This window comes from Meriones unguiculatus, chromosome 6, assembly GCF_030254825.1.
Source record: "Meriones unguiculatus strain TT.TT164.6M chromosome 6, Bangor_MerUng_6.1, whole genome shotgun sequence".
Taxonomy (NCBI): Eukaryota; Metazoa; Chordata; class Mammalia; order Rodentia; family Muridae; genus Meriones; species Meriones unguiculatus.
The window spans coordinates 82,870,971-82,892,772 of record NC_083354.1 but is presented as its reverse complement, the minus strand read 5'-3'; the positions used below and the strand labels follow the sequence as shown (position 1 = coordinate 82,892,772).

Below are 21,802 nucleotides of genomic sequence, written 5' to 3'. Positions count from 1 at the left end.
ACATTTTTTTTTTGTAAGTGCATCCCAGATCATTATAAAGACGGCTTACTCATTTGAGAATCTGAGCTACCAAGTCTATTTTCTTTTTAGCTGACCCAGGTCCTAGTTAAGGTCCAAACAACTAATACAGCACATCTTGCAGAGGACAGGCATTTCACTGCTCCTTAGACTGTGCTGGGTTCATCTAGGCTCGTAACTCACAGAGAAAACACATAATTACAGTTTTGTTTCCTATCGAAAGAAAATTAGTTACTCACAAGCTGCAAAGATGTCAAATGTTTTTTCCACCATAAATACTTCTGGTAGGCTGGTCCCATTGCACACAGTCCATAGTAGGAATACATGACCACATGCACAGCCGTGTTTAAAAAGGCATGGAATGTTCCCAAGCCACCTGAGAGAAAAGAAGTCATTGTAAAACAGCCCCAGTCCCTTAAAATCAGACACATTTGTCCTAGATTTCAGTACTGTCGTTTCTCTAATTTTAATAGGAAGAAGAAAAATACATAAGAATCAATTCCGTGAAACAGCCATCAACTAAGAGTTCCGTAAAATGTTTAGCAAAACACACAACAGGAATCTTACGAAATAAACTAGCACGTTATTATTTGTTCACCTTAAAACGTGCCTGTGATCTGAGTTTAAGCACATTAGGTCATTCTCTTCAATATGCTACATTGTTTAATAGGAATCAAAATGTACTTCTAGTGAAAGTTATCATTTATAAGGTGAACAAACTGCATTCATCTTAAAGGTTTAAATTAAGATGTTTCACATGCTTAAAGCCTACCTATTTTCATAACCACCACCAAGATCAAGACACGGAAGACTCAACACCACCAAGCTCCACAGCCTATTGCATGACTACATCCCTCCACAATGACCTTTATCCAGTCTCTGTCATCAACTATTAATTTCACCTCTTAATATATTTCACATAGATGGAGCCACACGGTGTGGACTCTTATTTCTGCCTCTTTTCATACAACACAAAGGCTCTGAGTTTCTTGAATGTTGGTGCATACGGTGATAATATTTGTCTTTTCCCTATTGTTTAGCACTATGCCAGATGAATGCATCAATATTTATCCATTCTACCACTGAAAGACATTAGGATTGCTTCCAGTTTGGGTTCTCAGGTATAAAGCTGCTGACATAATCATCGTGTGGAATCAGATCTCCCTTCCACACTCTCAATACCGTGTGTTAGATATTTTCAATGCCACAAACGCTCTGTCGGGAAAGCATTGGAAGTCCTTAGTGGGCTACGCTAAGTCTGCTAGAATCAATTACTGTGATTTCAAACCAAGGAGTTACTGGCTATTAAGCCATCCTTTTATCATACTGCTTCCATTTGATTATGTTTCCCTCTTTTAATTTTACCATCCTTAATTAGGAGGAGATGCAAAAAAATCGTAAGAATGTACGGAAAGATCATTTCAGTTGCCTTTGGAAGTAATAGTGCTTGGTGGAGGGGATCGCAGCTGGTGGTGGAGAAAGAAAATCCTCTGTAGGGTTTCTTTCTTGAGATGTTCAACCTAGAGAAATCTGCCTTATGCATGGTATGACCTGGGATTTTAAGTTTTTCTAAAAAAAAAACAAAACAAAAAGTCTCTGATTCCAGCAATAATCCAAAACTTCTAACTAATTACGGTAGAACTAATACATAAACACTTTAAGTCGAACGGGTGCACAGCAGAGTGACTTTCTGTGAATTCACGTGTGGGATGGGCAGCTGAGCATGCGCACACGTGCCCCAGCGCACGGAGGTCAGAGGACGGCTGTCGGCACTTGGTTCTCTCCTTCCACCACGTGGTTTTCAGAATCAAACTTGGGTCATCAGGCTTGGCCTTGGAGGCAGGAGACCTTGCCAACTGAGCCACTGTTTTAAAATAACTATTCATAATTGTAGTAATTCTGAATGTTTCTAGGCGCTACAATTGCTAAAGTATTCCCAGCAAAGAACACACTTTAAATAATTAGGTTATATTCATCCAAAGCCTCATGCCATCCTGTACTTCATAGACTTTAATCAAATTGCAGTTAATTCCTTAGTTATTACAAATTTCAGAAGCAACACCATTAGTAAAGCACTTGAGTATCACCTCAGCTTTTATTATTTATATTTGGATTAATCTTCTCACCCCTCCCAAAAGAAATTGAATAAATTATAAGGTGGGGGACACCCTTTTTAGGGTAACTAAAAAAATAGAATAACTGCCTATTCCTATAATAGCTCAAGAATCAGGTTGAATTAGGAAGGCTGAGAACAACTGATTTAAATGCCCTAACCTGAGGGTTTTATACAGGGATTAGTTTAAATGTTGCTAAGAGGGGTAAGTTGAAAACTTGCTGAACAACAGAAGCTGCCAAATGAAATTAACTTGCTTATTTTCTCTGCTGATTGCTTTTTGACATATTACTATAGTGAGTTTGTTCATAAAACAATCACATATTAATTAGTAATCCTTTCTACTTTACTCTTTGGAAGGCTTTTCAAAGGGAGCATTGCTTTCTTTACAAGAATGGGCCTGAAAAGCAAGCATCTCAGAATGAGTTACAGCCAGTTACCTCTAATATAACCTTTTGATATGTTATCTTTTTGTTTGGAGAAAACAAAAGAATCACCTGGGTAATTATGATAATTCTCTACTTTCTCAAAGGGGATATTTATATAATTAATAGAAAAATCTACCATGAAAATATCCTCCTCTTAATAAATGGAAAAGCTGGGTTGCTGTTACCCCAGGAGGCCACGGGAAACCAGAAACTAAATAGAGATTATCTGGGTTCCAGTATTTGCAAAGATTGCCTTGAACAGACAGGCCTGATCTAGGAACATAGCTCTTGCCAAACCACAGTTCTGGAAATCCTGTTTCTGGGCCAGCGACTGAAATAACATTGTAAGAGATATAGGTGTGGGGTCCCCTTTTCTGGGGGAAAAGCGATAGGGGAAGGGGGAAGGAGGGAAGGAGACTGGACTGGGAGGAGAGGAGGGAGGGGGAACCCTTGGGATGTAAAGGAAATAAAAAAATAAATAAAAAATAAATTTAAAAAAAAGAGAGAACAGAGGGCTGGAGAGATGGCTCAGTGGTTAAAAGCACCGCCTGCTCTTTCAAAGGACCTGCGTTCAATTCCCAGCACCCACATGGCAGCTCACAACTGTCTGTAATGCCAACTCCAAGGGATCTGACACCTTCACACTAATGCACATTACAATAATGATATTAAAAAGAGAGAGAGAGAGAGAGAGAGAGAGAGAGAACAGATGTAGGCATGTTGACTAGAACCCCACACCTAAGACAGAGCAGGACTGCCAGATCACAAACCACACCAGGAACATAAAACACTCTTTTTTTTTTTTTCCCCACCTTGACCATTCTTTAAAGGAAATAGGAATTAAGAATTAAGGTAAGGATAAAAGACACTATGATAAAATGTTTGCTAGACATAAGACATTTTCAAATGCAAGGTTTGAAACCTTGTTTGCATGTCAAACAAAGGTGAGAAAAACCACTCAGTTCTATTCTTTATAGAAAATGTATGTTTCCCTTAGTGGAATTATCACTTATTTGATACAGAAAGATGAGAGGCCACAGAGAAGAATAAAGAAGCCAAGGAAAACACATTGGTTTTCAGCAGCTTAATCGCATGCGTGTATTTTGGAGCATTGCTTTCCAACCTATTCTCCTATTCCTTTTTCAGACTTGGGATAGAGTAGAGCTGATCCTTGAGACCCATGGGAGGGAAGTTTCAAAACTCCCTGTAATAGCCACTCCCACTACCGCCTGTGGCTATTCGAAGCTCCTCACAGAAAATGGGGAGTTGTATGCTTATAACCTGTGCACACACACCCATAGAGCTTATGATATAAAACCATGCACATGTAATGGAAGCAGTTCTGTACTATTTTGCTTAGAGAATAATGACCAGGAAAATACTGGGGCAGTTTTCCTTCCTTGGTTTTGATCTATGGCTGGCTGAATCCATGGATGCAGAGCCCACAGATTTGCCCAGCTATATTCTGGTGTTATGGAAGAAACATAAAAAAGCTGACAGGTTTGAGAACATCTTTTCTAGCATCTTAAGAAGTAAAATAATCATCTTTGTCTGATAATTAGTCATCATGGTGCCTAATGGGGAGGCCTGTCCAGATGCTTCTCGGCATCATTTTCTTTCCATGCCTCTAAACACACAGAAGTCATCATAACCTCCCTAGGGGTGTGTGTTGAAATTGTCCAGTTCTTCATCAATATAAGTAAGACATTAGTGCATTTCACTTAGGAGACCTCAGAAGCCTGGTGTGCATTTGAGAGAAAAAAAATGTAAGAAACTGAATGGAGAGGACCTAAAACCCCTGCTCAGATGTAGCCTATAGATTCAGTGTCCAAGTGGATTCCCTAGTAAGGGGAGCAGGAGCTGTCTCTGGCATTAACTCAGTAGCAGGCTCTCTGATCACCTCCCTCTGGGGGTGGGAGAGGGAGGTACAGCCTTTCCAGGCCACAGAGGAAGACAATGCAACCAGTCCTGATGAGACCTGATAGGCTAGGGTCAGATAGAAGGAGGACCTCCCCTACCAGTGACTAGGGGAGGGGCATGGGAGGAGAAGAGGGAGGGAGGGTGGGACTGGGAGGAGAAGAGGAAGGGTGCTACAGCCAGGACACAAAGTGAATAAATTGTAATAAATGATAATAATGAAAATTTTAAAAAAGAAACTTCAGTTAAAACAATAAAGGTTAAACAGTGTGGCTATCTGTGACTTCTTGATGTTAGGAAAGTAGACTAAATAATTCCTGCAGCAAAGTTTGCTAACCGAGAAATACGTGCTTGAAGACTGTTTATTTCAGACTTTATGAATGAGTAAAATCACTTTTTATAATTCCAGGTGTTCGGAAACAGAAAACCAAAATGAAACAAATGCTCATGATCAAGCTTTTGATTAAAACTATCTCTGATCTTTAAAAAAAAAAAAAGACTGTTGTTTCCTTTGGTAGACCCCTTTGGGAAGTCGAGGAATTGTGATCTGATTAATCTTTAAAGCTGTCGTCGTGGTGTCGTGTGCCACATCCTGGGTGTAGTTTATTTGCAGCTGTTCACCTTTGTCCTAAAGCTTTGTCTCTGATACGACTGGACTGATAGGCAATGGACCTCTTAAGAGAGGGAGCTTAGTGAGAGGCAATTAAGTCAGGACTTGGCCATGTATCTGTTGTTTTGTGTCTTGCTCTGCCTCCCGGTTCTCTTTCTCTCCCATTTTGTTCTCTCCCCTCCTTTTCTCCCCTGCCCCTCCCTGTTCTTGGTATGGTGCCATCTGCCACATTCCACTACTAGACCTGCCCAGAGGCCAGACAGATGGCCCTGCTTGGTCTTGGACTTTCAGTCTCCAAAAACATAAGTTAAGTTAAGCAGAACTCTTTGCTTCATAAAGCAACTGGCCTCTCCATAAAGCAACCAGAAGTCCGTAGGCAACACAGAGCGGACTAAGGCAGGGCATTCCAGTATTAGGAAGTTGAAGGGAAACAACCTGGAGATCAAAATTCTGACTTTCTGTGAACAAGCTAGGAATGTCATTTAAGTAGGTGTCTATCTATGAATCCAAGGTATTTTTGATATTTTACCTATTTATTTATTACCTATGCAACTGAAAACATGTAATAGAACCCTAAAGAGAAACAATAAAGACTGAACAAAACTAAAGAGTCGTACCAAAGGTCTTGCTCAAAAGTTTTCATGTCTGAAGAATCAAAGTGGGGAATCTAATTAAGAGTCCAATGCTTGTGTTTCAGGTGATAATTTCAAATCAGAACTTTAACCAAAGTGGCTCTTTGATTTAAAAATATTTTTATAAATTAAATCTAAGTACAGAATTTGTATTCATAGTACACGGAAATGTCATCATTTATACATCACACGACCCCAACTCTCCCTTTTTTACCTGCAGCAAATTTGACTCCAAACCACCAGGTCCATGGCATGATTGTATGATGGAAGACATGAAGAAAAGTCACTTGGCTATTTTTCTTACGCAGAACAAAAAAGACCTGAAATAGTTGAAAGAAAATCAAGTTCGTAAAAACCATGCCATAATTTATCGAGTGTTACAAAGGAATCAGCAAAAGCAAACAATTTCACAAGTTGTTTCCACACCGAGCTGTTTTGGGTGCTGAAAGGGGCAGCTGGTACTCTAGGACATTGCTCAAAGGCTGACCAGCATATATGAATCTGGTATGACTCATAATCATGAAAGAACCAGTCAGAAGGGGAGAAGTTTTATGCAGACTTAAAAAAAATCAAACATATAAAATGAAGACGTTGGCCCGAATTTCTTGAAAGAAGTGCTATTTACAAAAAAGTAAATTTAAAAAATTTTCAATAGATTTTGAACAATGCTGCTGGGCATGGTGGGCACATGCCTGTAATCCCAGCACTTAGGGAGGCAGAAGTAGGCTGATCTCTGTGAGTTCGAGGCCAGCGTGGTCTAAAAAGTGCGCCCAGAACAGCCGAAGCAACACAGAGAAACCCTGTCTCGAAAAAACAAAAAACAAAAACAAATTCTGAGCAATGCGGCAGCCAGAAGTTCATAATTCTTAGGACTAAAATTATTTCATTCTACATTGCTCTCTAACACACCTTCCCAATTTTGGATAACGGATTAGGCAAACTGAAAGCAGACTTGGAAAAAAGAATGTATGACCAAAGAAAAACAAATAATGAAAAGCCCGAAGAGTTAATCTGAAAAAAAAAAAAAAATGTGGACAAGAAAGCAAAGCTGCATAAGAAAAATAAGAACGGCAGCAAAGGTACCATTGCGATTGCGCATGCCCAGTGACGGCTTGCTGCTACACAAGAGAAAAGAGCAGAGTTGGGGGCTGGGGAGGTGTTCAAAGAATGTACTAACAGAAAAGTTCACAGCGCCAGAGTAAAGTCAGGCTTCCAAATTCAGGGCACAACACAAGGCATTCCTGTGTCAGGAAAACTTGGAAAGGACACGAGACAGAAACAATTTCCTTATGGGAGTTGCTGCCGAGAATATGCAAAGCAGAATCAGCGATGCCACATGCATTTGTTTATGCTCGTGGAAGAAGGCGGCCTGGTGCAGCGGAAGGGCTGAAAACTTACAGCGGGTGTCCTGCTCTCACAGCAGCGTGTCTCTGGGTGGGCCATCCAACTTCTCAGGTCCCCTCCACCCACCCCAAAATACCCACGTGTACTCTCTGCTCCAGACCATCAGGCATCAGATCTGATGGGTCCTGGTGGGTCCTCTTGTTCCTAAGGTTTTGTTCCTAATGCACGTAACTGCGAGGCACTGTGAGTGCCGGGGACCCCGAGTCTATGGCAAGCAGCTTCTCAGAGTGTGGTTCCCGAGTGAGAATAATGAATCACATGAGAAACTGCCAGAAGAAGAATTCGCGCACTCCACCTCCCAACCTGCGGGGTAAGCACTTGGGCGGCGGTTCTCAACCTGTGGGTCGTGACCCCTCTGGCTCACCTGAGACCATCAGAAGACACGGATCTTTATTTACGTTACGATTCATAACAGTAGAAAAAGTACAGTTATGAAGTCGCAAGGAAAACCGTTTCATGGTTGGGGTCACCACGTCTTGAGGAACTGTATTAAAGGGTCTCATCATTAGGAAGGGTAAGAATCATTTGTGCTTTAAAGAGCAGTTCATGTTTTGTTTTGTTGCTTGCTTGTTTCCATTTTCTTTTCTTTTTAAAGACAGAATATTACTATGTAGCCCAGGCTGGGCTCAAACTTGTGGTCCCACCTCAGGTTCCTGAGTAGGGATTCCTGTAGGTGATTTTAATGTGTGCTAAAATTTGAGAGACCCTAGATTCTAAATCTTCCGAGGTCCCTTCTCAACCTAACATTATGTGATTCGTCAACTAAGAGTGAAGCATGTTTGACATTTCCGACAAACGGTCTGGTGGGGTGTGTTCCAGACACACTTGTCAGAAATACCATCGCAGCCTCCCTGTGGCAGCGGGAAGCTAAGACTTTGAGAGCACACTGACTAGCCTCTGGGCTCAGCTGACCCTCACCAGGATGCAAAGCGAGAACCAGGGCCCAACAAGCTCAGGCTTCCGAACAGCAGCTGATGTTTGTGTTCCTCCGGCAACCGACAACCCTTGGATAGCATCACGCTTGGCTCCGGATTTATGGATCGTGATGCACTAATGTATCTCACAGGAACACAGTTGACACCGTGAGGAACCACCGTAACGTGGTCTCCGTTCGTGGCTTTCTGAACTGCTCCACAGGGAACTGATGTCACGTAAGGGCACAGTTCTGTGGGGTAGGTGACAGGTACCCGTTTATCTTAACCAGGTGATGCCTACGCTTTCAAAATGCAGTCGGAGGTTGTGAAATGCTGGAAAGCTCGTTTTCTAAAAGCACAGATAATTGAAGGAACAATGGGGAACAGTAGGCCGGTCAGGGAAGGACAGATAAGCAAGATTATGCGATAACTATACACTCGCAGTTTATTGCTTCAGTGAGACATCAAACAGCTCTGAAATGTGTGCGTCATATACTCACAGTGTCTAACAGCTCGATAAACTTGGAGAAGTAATAAAGCCAGCAGGTGTGCACCATCTGTGGAAATACACAGATAAGAATTTATTTATCTAATATTTTATATGGAGGAAACTTTAGAAAACTTCAGCTACTTTAGAAAAAAAAGCTGGTTTAAAAAACACATAACAAATTTTACCCAGCTTTTAAAGGTATAGATTGGTGGCTTTGATTGCATTCATATCCCTCTATACCCATGACAGATCCACCCACAGAACTCCCTTATCTTGAAAGAGTGAAACTCTATACTCATTAAAAAATGATTTCCCATTTCTCTCTTACTTCCAGCCCAGCCATCCACCCTCTGTCCTAGGCATATAAGCTGAATCATGCAGTGCTTGTCCTTTGTGACTGGAATATACGAGTTAGCACAATGTCCTCAAGAGTCACACAAGCTGTAGCTCTTGGAGGCTGGATAGTAGTTCTATTCTCTTCGCACGTGCGCACGTGCGCTCGTGTGTTCCTGTGTGTCACATTTTGTTTAGCCATGTCCTATTCGTGGACATTTTGGGTTATTTCTACATTTGGCTATCATGGTGTTGTGTTCTTGAGCATATAGACACCTCTTTGAGTCCCTGCGTTCAACCCTATTAGAAATATAGCCAGAAGTGGAATTGCTAAATCTTAAGAAAATTCTATTTCTCATCTTTCAGAAATCAGGGAAGATTTAAAACCCAAGAAGTTTAAACAGAACTAACTGTCATTTTATAGAACACTATACACCTGGATTTTTTTAATTCCTTATAATTTTAGCTTTTCCTCCCAACTTAAGCTGATTATTGAGTCATTCACTCACTGTGAATTCATATCCAATGTTGCAGAACCCAAAGGATTTTCACAATGATTTTGAACTACACAGACTTTCCCAAAGAGAAACTTACCCTCATGGCTCTGGGTGACTGAGAATAGTCAACAATGTCACATCGAAAGGAGTAACCTGTCCCCCAGCCGGACATCACAAACTGGAAGAGAAACATGCATATTCAAGAGGGAGAACTTGCTGACAGCTACAACAAAGGTTGTTTTGACTGCACCTTGTCTCGTGACCGGCTAAGTAAGCAGGCAGAGCTGGGGAAGAGGCAGTGAGAACCGGGACAAACCAAACCCGCTGTGGGGAGAAGCTTGGCACCAGCCATTCTCAAAGCCACAAGCGCACAGACCACATACATGAACTGTATGCTGACGTACTTGTCCACCTCTCAGGATTCCTTTAAAATAGCGCAGGACAAAACTCAGGGAGTCTTCTGCCTAGTTACCAAATATTACCTGTGTGGACTACACACGTGTTCATCTGCTCTTAAGGGGGGGAGGGGTGCATGGCTCTGAACCTGTTTTTTTGTTTTCTTTTTTCCCCCCGAATGTTTCAAATCTTTCCGATTAGTCAATAAGGGTTACACAAACAAAAACCTGGCCACGTGCCAACAGGGTGGCTGTGGCCACTGTGCTTTCCCTACCCATGGCTGGCAAGTACCCATGAGGCGGCCGTGCTTGTCTCTGATACTCTCTCCTGCTTCAACATCGAGACAGACCGTGCACAGGGCTGGTTCCAGCTGTGCTTTAAATTCACAAGACAAATAAGGGAGGACAAAGCTCTTGTTACTACTAACTGGGGTATAAACTGGCAGACGGCCATTCCAACACACCCACAAAGTGACCTTCTACTGGTGTTAAAAAGAAAAACCTATTGTTGGTACGTCTGAATTGTAATTCAGGGATCACATTGACATTCCTTTAGGCTGATGGCGGGAGGGGCCTTTAAAACAGTAGCTACAAATGAAAGCCGAGTACTTGATTTTAATTAATACATATCTTCAGTGGTTGGGTTGATCTGGAGTAGGGACCATAATATTCTCTTTTTGCCAACTGTCACTTCTTCCTCTGCAAGCGCAAACATCTGGCTTGGAATATCTTCTCTCTCCCTATAAGGTTTATACCACTTTTGGCTTCTGAAGCATGTTATGTTCATAGTTTCATCACTACTTTAGCTAAAATGATAACTTTCCAATATAAAAATACACTTAAAGTCTTTGTACAGGCTTGTGTCTGTTTATATTTTTGAGCCTGGGCTTTGCTCTGTAACCCAGGCTGGCCTCAAATTTATGACTCTCTTTGTCTCAGCCTCCTAAGGGCTGTGATAACAGGTATCTACCAAAAGAGATCAGCCAAGATAATACTTGATAATACGAAAAGTAGTGGAAGAAACAAATTTAATTATGGTATTTAAAATGCACCCTCTTCTCATACTCACTCCTAGTCTGCAGTATAGGGTAATATAAGCTCTGGAAATGCTATGAGATCTTCAACATTAAGACTCAGAAAAGATTAGGACATGAATTTCCTAGTTTAAAAAATATCTTAAAAAGCAAGTCAACAGATCTTACCAAAGTAACAACAAGTGTGATAGGAACAGTGAATTCTGTTTCTCAAAATCCTCAAGTCAATGAACAATGCCATTTTCTGTTATGCTCAGACTCATTTCAACTGATAGAAGTAATGCTCTAACCAAGAGGTTCTCAACCGCTATGTCACGGCCCTTTGGGGGTTGAATGACCCTTTCCTAGTGGTCGAGTATCAGATATTTACATTACGATTGACAACAGTAGCAGAATTACAGTTATGAAGTAGCAACGGAGTAAAGTTTATGGTTGGGGGAGGTCACTGCAACATGAGAAACTGTATTAAAGAGTCACAGCGTTAGGAAGGTTGAGAATTGCTACTCTAACCTCAGGAACTGTTTCCTTTAAGCTAGATGACTAACTGTCCACCTTACCCTGACACAAATTAGAGCTGGCTAAATGAGAGAGACTGTGTGTCTTGGCTCTCTGTGGGTTGCACCTGCTCCCTCTTTATCAGTGTCTGATTTGTGCCGGGTATCTAGCACACTCGGTCACAAGAAGACAGACGCGGCTCTTCAGTATGGCATGGTTCTCTCTCAATCTTTGCTCCTTTTTGGCCAAGCATGCCTGGCAGAGGCGTTTACTCTGAAAACCTCACAAAATCTTGCTCCTCCACACCATAAACTGTACCTATGTGGTTGGCAGACAGGACATGTCCTAGTTATTAAGTCTGTGTTCAAACAGAGTGGATCTACCTTTGTCCTGATGTTGTGTTTTGAGAACATACCAATAGCCTGCGAAAGTCTTGACAGTTATATCTTTAGGCTAGTAAGAAAAAGTTAATGGTTTACGTTCAGCAGGCAGAAAGTCCTGAAACTATAACTCAAGTATTAATGAAGACAGAAACTCTTTGATTCAGGTATTTTTAAAACCTTCTTCTATGTTATAATTGACAAAGCAGAAGCCAAAACTAACTGGTTACTACTGGATTCTTTTTAAACCTGAGAAATATAATTTGTGATCATCACAAACAATGGCACTGTCAGAGACAGAACCTGAGAATACTAGAACATTCTGGGACTCAAGAGAAAAACTGGTTCATTCCTGTCACTGCAGCATAAGAGAACTGAGGCTTAGAGATAAAAAGTAACACGGTCAAATGGAGGCAGTCTGGGCTCCTAACTTTCAGGCATGTTCTTAATTTCTCTCCCAGGTATATTCTCCCTCTGAGAACATACAAGGAGCCTGTTCATAGCCTAGAAATGACAGAGGAGCAGTGCCCTGTGGGCTAGTAGAAGAAACAAATAGGTGACAAGCTGCACAGTGAAGCTAGAATTAGGTCATTTGTAGCAGGAAAGAGGTTAGTGTCACAGCGGCCAGCAAGGCCACCATGGCTCCTCACAGACCTCAAGTATGAGCAAGAACGGGTATGCTAGAAAGAAAAGAAGCATAAGGAGGGAGCCAGCCAGGGTTGGAAACACAGCAAAGAACCCTAGAGAAGCAAGGATGCAAAGGCAGCCGAGAACAGCAGCAAGGCGGAGAATAAATCCACAATATCGTCTGCATTCTGGAAGACTTCTATTTCTCTTATAATAAGGGACAGGGCTTTATCACCTCCGACTCTATGCGAGTCTATGTTCTCTTTGTCCTCAAAACCTGTGAAGCCTAAACAGTCTGCAAGTCAATACCCAGCTCTGGAGGCATCTGCATTCTAAGACCAGCCCTCCACTTACCAGCCGCCACTCTGAGCCCATTAATTCTTTTTCTCTGGACATGAGTTTCCTCACAACTAACATTTATCAAGTGCAACTCTCTGAGCTAAATGTTATTTTTTTTTTCTCACTATCCATGATAGAAACCATCCTGAGACCCTTGGGTTTATTTCATCCAGACATAACAGTTTTGGTGTTCTTATTGTTATAAACACCTGCTTAGTTTCTAAATTCCTCTATTCTCAGAAAAGGGTAACTCTATCATCATAACAAAAACATACAGACATATCAAAAAGACGCAGGTGAACTTTTTCCATTAGGAATACTGAAGACACTTGCCTCATAACACATATACACAGAAAACAGTACTATGAAAAAATTGTACGTTATCATCACTTTCTTGAGCTCAAAGGGCTTCCGATTTTCCATGAGCTTTGGTCCCAGAGATGTGACAAAGTAGACATAGATCCCCAGGATGATGGTTTGTGGCAGAGGCGAGGACATGAGGAACCAGTCTTCAACTCTCGGATCTAAGAGAAAGACAACAGGTAAGCGCACAGCCACTTAGCCCAGCAATAACAGGAAGCTGCCTTTACTCCATTGTTGACAGCACACCACTGCAAAGATCACTTTAGAAATAGTGATAGAAAACCCCCTAAGAGAAGTAGGGCTCTTCTGAGCTACAAACAGTGGAGCTGTCATCACCTTTTAAGTTTAAAAGGGCAAGAGGTATTCAGAACATCTGAATATCTGGGGAGTATCTGGAGAAGCCATTCTGGAGGAACTGTGTTATGGACTGAACGCTGCACGCTCTCCAATTACATGTGTGTAAGCCTGGTGTGGTTCTACACACATAGAATCCTAGCACTTGGGCAATGGAGACGGGGAATCAGAAGTTCAAAGTCATCTACATCCATACATAGAGTTTGAGGCCAGTCTTTAAAAATACTGAAATGAAATTAATGAAATCCTAGCACCTAATGGGATAGAAGCAAGAGCTTTTCAGGAGTAGGGTTAGTGTCATAAAAAGGACCCCAGGAAGCTCTTCTGTTGTCTTTCCACCACATAATGACACAAAGTAAGACAATAGCATTCCAGGAGACTCCTCACCAGAGTACTGGCACCCTGGCCTCAGATACCTAATTTCTCCAGGGTCTAAGCAGGGTGCACAAGTAGATCTGGAGGAAAGGGCAGCTGGTGATGCTTCCCCGTCCATGACCACTATCAACGTTCAGAAAATTTCCATCCTACATGGGCATGGTGGTGCCCTGCTGTAATGACAGCACTTGTGAAGGGGAAGAAATTGATCAGGAGTTCGAGGCCAACCTGGGATAAATGAGACGCCCTCTCAAAAATATTTCCATCCAGACATTATTTACACATAAAAACTGTATTTGTATTTGCTGCTTATTTATTTTCCTCTTTTCCTAAGAAAATAGGTGAACTTTCTCAGATACAATATCACATATAAAACCGAAAGGGACCATATCAATATATAACCATCTAAAGTGTGTGTCTTAGGTGTCCAAAGTATGAGCCAGCAAGCCACCCTAAACATGTAAAGCCAACTAAAACATGTAATGGCCTTACAACCACTTACACATAAGTTCATCCCATTCTTCATGACTCCAGGCTAGCATTTAAAAAATTGCAATTAAAAATGAACTGTGATTCATTCTATAATTTCAAACACTTGGGGTATAATTTGGCTAAGTGACCTCATGAACCCAGAGTGGTATGGAAGAAAATAACTGTGGGTAGCTTCCAGGAGCATCTGACTCAGCTCATCAAAGAGCATCACCTTCCTCACAAGTGAGAGAAGACTTGTAGCATGCATTCCTGTTCATCTAAACCACTAATGAGACAGCCAGTTGCCAGCAAACCTGCTCACCCCAGACTTCTTCATGACTGTCTTCATAACTCACTTTTAGTGCCGGACATGTTACATGCAACAGTTGAATGCCCAGGGATTTAGTGAGCAAAGGTAACTTACTCTGTCTTCAAGTGGGTCTCATTCAAAAATGCCAACGGATGCCATTGTCTCAAACAAGCAAAGCCAGCTAAGGCGTAAACAGCCAACTCAAAAATCGATGCCAGATGCTTAGGATCTGAGCTTGTTCTTATGTCTATATAAGGACACCTAACTACACAACTAGTCAGTGGGTACAAAGACTTCCCCAAACTGACGAGAGGGTACCGAAGTGTGGAGTCTAACAGGATTGAAGCAGGCTTTTAGTACTCTGTGTTAGCAGCTTGAATTGATAAGATGAGAGTGGTGGTGTGCAGCATTCTCCAAGCTTATTTGCCCATGGATCCCTGGGTTTTTACGTATGTATGTATGTATGTATATGTGTATGTATGTATATGTGTATGTATAATACTCTCTATATAATACTATTAAGCAACTTTTAGAAGTGATTTTCTATGCAATGGTTTAAAATACTGCTGTTTTCTAAAGTACATTTATAAATTAAACCATTGGTAATTTGACAGGAAGAACACTGTTCTGAGATGTAGTAAGAAAGAAAACATAAACTAGCTGGTCAAACATGGAGAATAAAACACAGGCAGAAGTTCTTAAAAAAACATTCAGAAGTTGTTTTAGTCATACAAGAAGAACTTATACCACTGTGACATCCTTTAGACTGGGGACAAATGAGGAGCAAGCCCACCAAGGTGACATGGACAGCTTAGGCTTCAGATGTCTTACACTTCAGCACCTGGGAACATCCACACAGACACCTTCACAGGCAGCTGGATGTATGGATCTGGGAGTAGGAGTGAGATCCAAGCCAGAGAAGGGAGGTTTGGGAGTTGCTGTTGCATAGATGGTGATTGTAAGAGCTATGGAGTAGAGTTAAGAGAAGCATGTGGAGCGAGGGGGGTTAAGCAATAAGGTGGGAGTGCCAAGGACTTAGGAGAGGTAGAAGAGAAAACTGTGGGGAAGGAGGAATGCATAGTGAAACAGGAAGAAAAATCATAAAAGTAAGATGTCCTGAAACCAAGGAAGAGACACTCAGGAAGGGAATCAGCATGAAATGCGGCAGAGAGAGAAATACAGGCAGCCAGCGAAGTCCCAGACAACATTTTCAGCAAGAACAGCTTTAGTAAATGTCACATGCAAAAGAGAACACCAGCAGAAGTTTGCTGGCCAACACTTAAAAACACAAAGTTCTAGGGCTGGAGAGATGTCTCAGTGATAAAGAGCACTAGCAGGTCTTCCAGAGGACTTGTGTTCAATTCCTAGCTCCCATGAAGCAGCTCACAAACCATCTATAATTCCAGTTCCCATACACACAAAAGTACCATAAGTAAATCTGAGGGTTTTTTAAAATACAAAGTTCCAAAATTTAAAAATATTTTCTTCTCTCTTTCTCTTATTCTATTCTCAAGACTTATCATTTTTAAACCTAGAAAGGTCCTGAAATCAGCTATCCGAGTGTATGGTAACTACAGACTTCCGGGTTTCAATTGGTTCTCAAGCCTTGTGATAATGGCGAGTTGCCTAGGACAGGATTTCTGGTCATCACTGGCAATCACCGGCTAAACCTGAACACCACAAGGAGAGCTCCAGTGAATAAAAGCTTGCCACAGGACTGGGAATCAAGGCACAGACTTAGAATTGATCAGCCTTAAATAAATTCCTTCCCCTGCTGGTCAATATAAGCCTTAATACAAAATGTCATAAAGCCAATGTGTAGCTTTTCATTGTTTTATTAGTATGTCTAGATTTTATCCCTAATAAAATAAAGACTAATGAAATCAGAAACAAGGGAAGAACACTAAGAACTGCAGTCATCTCTAACTGAGCATGGCTACAACACGGGAGACTTCTCGTTTCTTCTTCATAGGCAATTGCAAATGACTCTGTTGTTAGTCAGCAACTATAGTTTTAAAACTAGAGTGTCTTAAATGTCAGTACAGGCACTTCTCAATCAGAGATACCTTTTGTTTTATTCTTTCACTGACTTGGCAGGGGAAAGAAAAATCAAACGACGTCACCCTTCTGTTCCTACTCCATTAGCAACAGAAGCCAAGAAAAGCATGCAAGGCTAGCTCGGGAAGACAAAGAAACTCATTTCCAAATAAACCATTTCTTCCTGTGATTTAACTTTTTCAGTACACGCCTTTTCTTAAAATCCTCTGCATATGAGTTTCAAGTTCTACAAATAAAAAGTTACTATGAGAAAAGCTTGTTTTTTTTTTTTATTCTATGTTATTTTCAAAAAAAAAGATAAAATAACAAAAATAAAATTAAAGTATGTTTGTGTGTACAAAGAAAGAAACATACATGTGCGTATTCATGTGAGGAGGCCAGAGGTCAGCTCTGGCATCATTCACCAGGAGCGGTCATTTGTTTTTTCTGTGACTTGGCTAGGCAGGCGGGTCAGTAAGTGCCAGGGAGCATCTCCCATCCCTGCTTCCCGCAGCTGGAATTCTGGGCAGAGGCCACTATTCCAGGCTTTTCAAATGGGTACTGGAGACTGCGCTCAGGTCTTCATAGTTACAGAGTAAACATCCTTCTCACTGAGCCATCTCCTCACCTCCCTTCAGGCTCTATAAATTCTATTACAGCAAAATTCTAGAGCCAGACAGTCATTACTGTGACCCTGTCTCTCCTCTGGCCTTTTATGCAGCCTTGTGCAACTGACTTAACCTCACTGGGCTTGGTTTTCTTCTCTATGAATTGGGCACAAGACGGATATTGCCTAGAGGACTGGAGGAGGAGTTTGCAAAGAACTTAAGCACTGAATAAGCTTGCTATTGTCGTTAAGGTAGATCTCAAATCTGTGATCATAGCAGACTTGTCTCCGTAGCATTTAAAAGTCCAATAACAACAACAGAAACAACCCGGATCCAGAATCAGAATCCTAAGGGCACCAGGGGTGTAAGCTTTTAAAAATCAACCATAAATAATGGCAAAGGACTTAATTTCTCAAAAGAAGAGACACAAGGGATCAACAGAGAGAAAAGTATATGCTCAGTATCACTAAATACAAATCAATAGTAGAATTGAATTTTTCAACCAATCACCTGCTTGTAGGGCTACATCATCAAACAAAAGATAATGAGTGTTGCTGAAAACGTGGAGGAATGGGATCCTTGGGCATTCACGTTGAGACTATAAATTATTACAGACATTAAGGAAAACCACATGGAAAGCACATTAAAGCCTAAAAGTAGAATTATTCTAAGTTCACACATTTCATTTCTGGAAACTATGAGGACTCAACTGGAGTATTATCCACAGCAGCCAAGGTGTGGAATCTATTCAGTGGTTTATCATCAGATGAATAAAAACAGCAAAGTAGGCAGAATATCATTTGGTCTCTCAAAAGAAGAAAATCATATCTTGATAAGAAGGATGGAACATTGTTATGCTGACTGAAATAAGAGACTCAGAAAGCAACACGTAGTCTCACGCATGAAATAATAGGGGTTAAGAGCCTGGCTAGACAACAGGGAGAGAGAGATGTTGGTCAAAGGGGTACAAAATTTAACAAAATTTAATAGGCAGAATAATTTTTTTGAGATCTATTACAGGGGCATGACATATTCATAGTATTATACGTAGTAATATAATAGCTATTATATAAATAATAATATTAGTACACTGTGTAGTTGAGATTCCTAACAGTAAGTCTCCCATGTTCTTATCGAGTGGGTATGTTAACTAGCTCCCTTAAATTATCCCACAAGGCATACATGTGTTACCATATCACTCTGTACTACATAAACAGATACAACCATAATTTGTTAACAGGTAGTCTTTTTTTAAAGCTACTGAGGTGACCATGATGAGCTGTCCAAACTGAGAAATCAGGATCCTGGTGTGTGATCAACATTTCCCTGAGCCATATGCAAGGTGGCAATGTCCCTCAGTAGGCTCTGTGACAATCTTTCCTGGCCTCTCAATCCAAACCACTCTTTGCCTTCCATACAACTGCCAAACTCACTTTCTGAAAGTACGGATCTGCTTAGATAATTCTCTTGCTTAAATGAGCTCTCCCTCACTGATCAAAGAAAATTCAAAGCCCTAGCCTGATGTTCAGGGCTCTGGCTAGTGTCTTTGTCTCCTGCCTCTGGCAGCAGCACTCTACCTTCCTGAAAAGGGCGTCGGTCTACTTCCTTGTGAAGAGTGGGGTTTCCTTTAACATGCCTGTGGGTCAGTTGGGGATGACTTGACATGAAGACTGTGGAAAGGGCACAATTCCATATCAGGTTAATTCAGACTCAGCCTAGGAATTCAGTCATGGGTAAGTGGTCCCTATTTCCCCCAGGGACAAAGGCTGAGAAGGGAGTGACAGTCTTGTGGATCATGTACTTGCCCTCAGAGCTGACAGAGCTGGCCAAGAAGAGCCGAGGTGAAAGCAGAGGGTAGGTAAGCAGGCTGGGCCCTTGGTTACGCCCACCACAGTGCTGATTTATCACTAGCCTAATAGTTCTTTTCTAAGAGTTCCCCAGAAAGAAACGAGGTGCAGGGAAAGCACAATGGTGGACATATAGATTACCAAGGAGCCATCAGCTACGTACAAAACAGTGTCCTTAGGCGCCGTGTGCTAAATGAAAGAGCACACACTTTACAACTCTAAGTACCAACAGAATGAAGAAGCTGGAAGGGAAGGGATACTCGTTCCCAGTGTCCTTTCTGAGAGTTCATGGAGGCAGCAGATCTACTCATCCTCTGTCTTCTTATGGTGCAAACACGCAAAGGGCTGCTTTTGAATGATTAAGCACTTTAGCATTTCTCCACGTGCTGCTCTAGCAGGGTTTTTAAGTCTAACATTCCATAATCAAAGGATCGTTATAAACACTCCTCTACCTTACATACTAAGCCACGGGATTTTCCACATGACATAAGTAAGCATGACCACCACTATTCCAGCAATCAGAAAACTAGTAACAGTAAGTTTTCCCAAGTTTGGCCACGCAGGATTAGGGCCAAAGCCAAGAATACACTTGAAAATTCTTGGCTCTTGATCATGCATTCAGCCCTTTCCAGGGTACTCAAAGCAAAACTAATGCCTCTCCGAGATCAATACCACCCTAAATACAAGGGGAAACTCCCCTGATGTGCCTGACAGGGATTTTCCAAAGCTGTAAATATTACTGCAAATCCTTTTTAACTCTGTTAGACCTTGACAATAAAAAAAAGTGACGAAAAAAACAAACAAACACCTTAAGTGATGTGTAAAGTTAAAAGTATCTAACAATAATTTGTAGCAATCTCTTGGTCAATCTGTGTCAGGAACGTCCTCAGTAACAGCCTTTTCACTCAGCTGAGAGGTGCTATGTCTCCTTTTGTTTTACTCACAAAGAAACATAGTTGGTTCAAGGTCACCTAGTTAGTCTAGGGTAGTGAGGAACCTGAATGTGGCTCCTCTCTTTCCACATGCCATGACCTTCTTCCTCCTAAGACCGCAAATGAATGTCGTATTCAGAAATGTGACATGTTTCCCTTTTCTGTGCCTCTTTCCTCTTGCCTGTTCCATTTACACAGTGTTTCTTGTTTCTCCTCAGTCCTTATTTTTAATCACCTGCAGTCCTTTGCTACCCCCTTTTCTGATCTAATATTACTTAGTTTTTTGACGGAAGTACTTCAAACAAAAAGCAATTGATCCACAGGTAAGGTGGAAGCAGCGTTCTGACATAGTCTGCATTAAAATGTTTTGTTACTTCTAGAGCCATAGGACTAGTTGCAGCCATCTGAGTCTACTCGGCTCTTGAGGTAAGGATTACCTGAGTCTCCTCTGTTCTTGCACTGAAGTAAGATTTGGACTGCACAGGATCTGTGTTTTCAAATAACTCTACTCTAAAACACTGTCCCCAGGGCTAGTGAGATGGCTCAGTAGGTAAGGGGCTTGCTATGCAAACCTAATGATCTGAGTTCCATCCCTGGAACTAACATAAAAGTGTATGGGGAGAACCAACTCCGCAAAGTTATCATCTGACTTCCACACATGAACTGTGGTAAGTATATATGTGTGTGTGTGTGTGTGTGTGTGTACATATATATATAACTTTTCTTAATTGTACCTTAATTTACTTGGGTTTCAAGTTTAAATGGTGAGACCTGAGTAAGCAATGTACACATTTCTTTTGAAATTCAACTGGAAGAACAATATTTACGTTAAATACTAAAATTGTAGCAATCACTATAAATCATCAGAGGAAGATAACCTGTAAAGAAACCGGTACATTTTCTGAACCAAGTAAGTAGAAACCTTCAGGGAAAAGAGAGGAAAATAGCTACCCTATTTGTCCTTGGCATTCTTGAGGGATGAAACTATTGGAAAACCTTTGGAGAAGTAACATTGCCCTTTAGCAGCCTGGGGCTGAAATGTTGCTCAAGAAAGTGTCTTTGCTGAAATCACTGTGATCTAGGATATGGCCCCACATCCTAGCATGTGATAGGTGTGATATGAGGGACTTGTGATTTCTAGTCAATGACTGGGTCACTCCAATGTGGTTTTAGGGGTGAATATGTGTATCTTAATAAAACTATAAAACAATGAAGTGCCAGAACACTAATCATAACTAAAAACACAGGGTTGTTTTTCTTCAACTTTACCAACCTTAGGGAAGGTCACATCTCTGTGTTTTAATTTCTTTAGCTCTAAAATGAGGCATGGCGTGGGATGGTATCTCAGGTCTAAGTTCTAAGGCACTGAATTCTTTTCTTTTTAAAAAAAAAATCTTGCAATGTTTTCTTTTTTAAGACTTTAATAGTTCTTAAAATACTACCACATTGGCTGGGGTTTGAAAACTCACAAACAGACAAGTAAAGAAAAGCTACTCATGAGACCAGGAGCAGCTCTGTTGTAGAGCACACACTTAGCAGGGACAAAAGCACGACCCTGACCTCAATCCCCAGCAGCAGGCAACACACTACCCCCCAAAACATCACTCACCACCTACAAGTAGCCTGACTTTCCACAGAAGAAACACACACACACAGTGCTTCATGTATGGCTTCCGTTTGCATATTTTAAACTCCGGTAACATGGCGTGTTCCAAAACATTTTTATTATTCCCTGCCCTTTCTGCGTCACCTCTCAGGGGCAAGGGCAGCTCTTTCTTCTAGAATCAGCCTGGGCAGAACCTTCATTGGCAATGACGGTAATTTTCCCCTAAATCATTAGAGTACTGAACCTCCCCCCCCAAAAAAACACATTTTTAAG

At 41.3% G+C, this 21,802-nt stretch overlaps 1 protein-coding gene across 2 annotated transcripts in view; it reads right to left on the bottom strand.

Annotated features, from left to right (window-relative positions):
- Elovl7 (ELOVL fatty acid elongase 7) overlaps window positions 1–21,802 on the bottom strand; it is a 63,011-nt gene that overhangs the window by 5,396 nt on the left and 35,813 nt on the right. For both annotated transcript variants that reach the window (XM_021632762.2, XM_021632763.2), the window contains exons 3-7: window positions 12,960–13,150; window positions 9,454–9,534; window positions 8,537–8,593; window positions 5,933–6,038; window positions 258–394 (exon numbers count right to left, since the gene is read on the bottom strand). In XM_021632762.2, coding sequence (XP_021488437.1) covers window positions 258–394; window positions 5,933–6,038; window positions 8,537–8,593; window positions 9,454–9,534; window positions 12,960–13,150 — 572 coding nt within the window. The remainder of the gene's footprint in view (window positions 1–257; window positions 395–5,932; window positions 6,039–8,536; window positions 8,594–9,453; window positions 9,535–12,959; window positions 13,151–21,802) is intronic.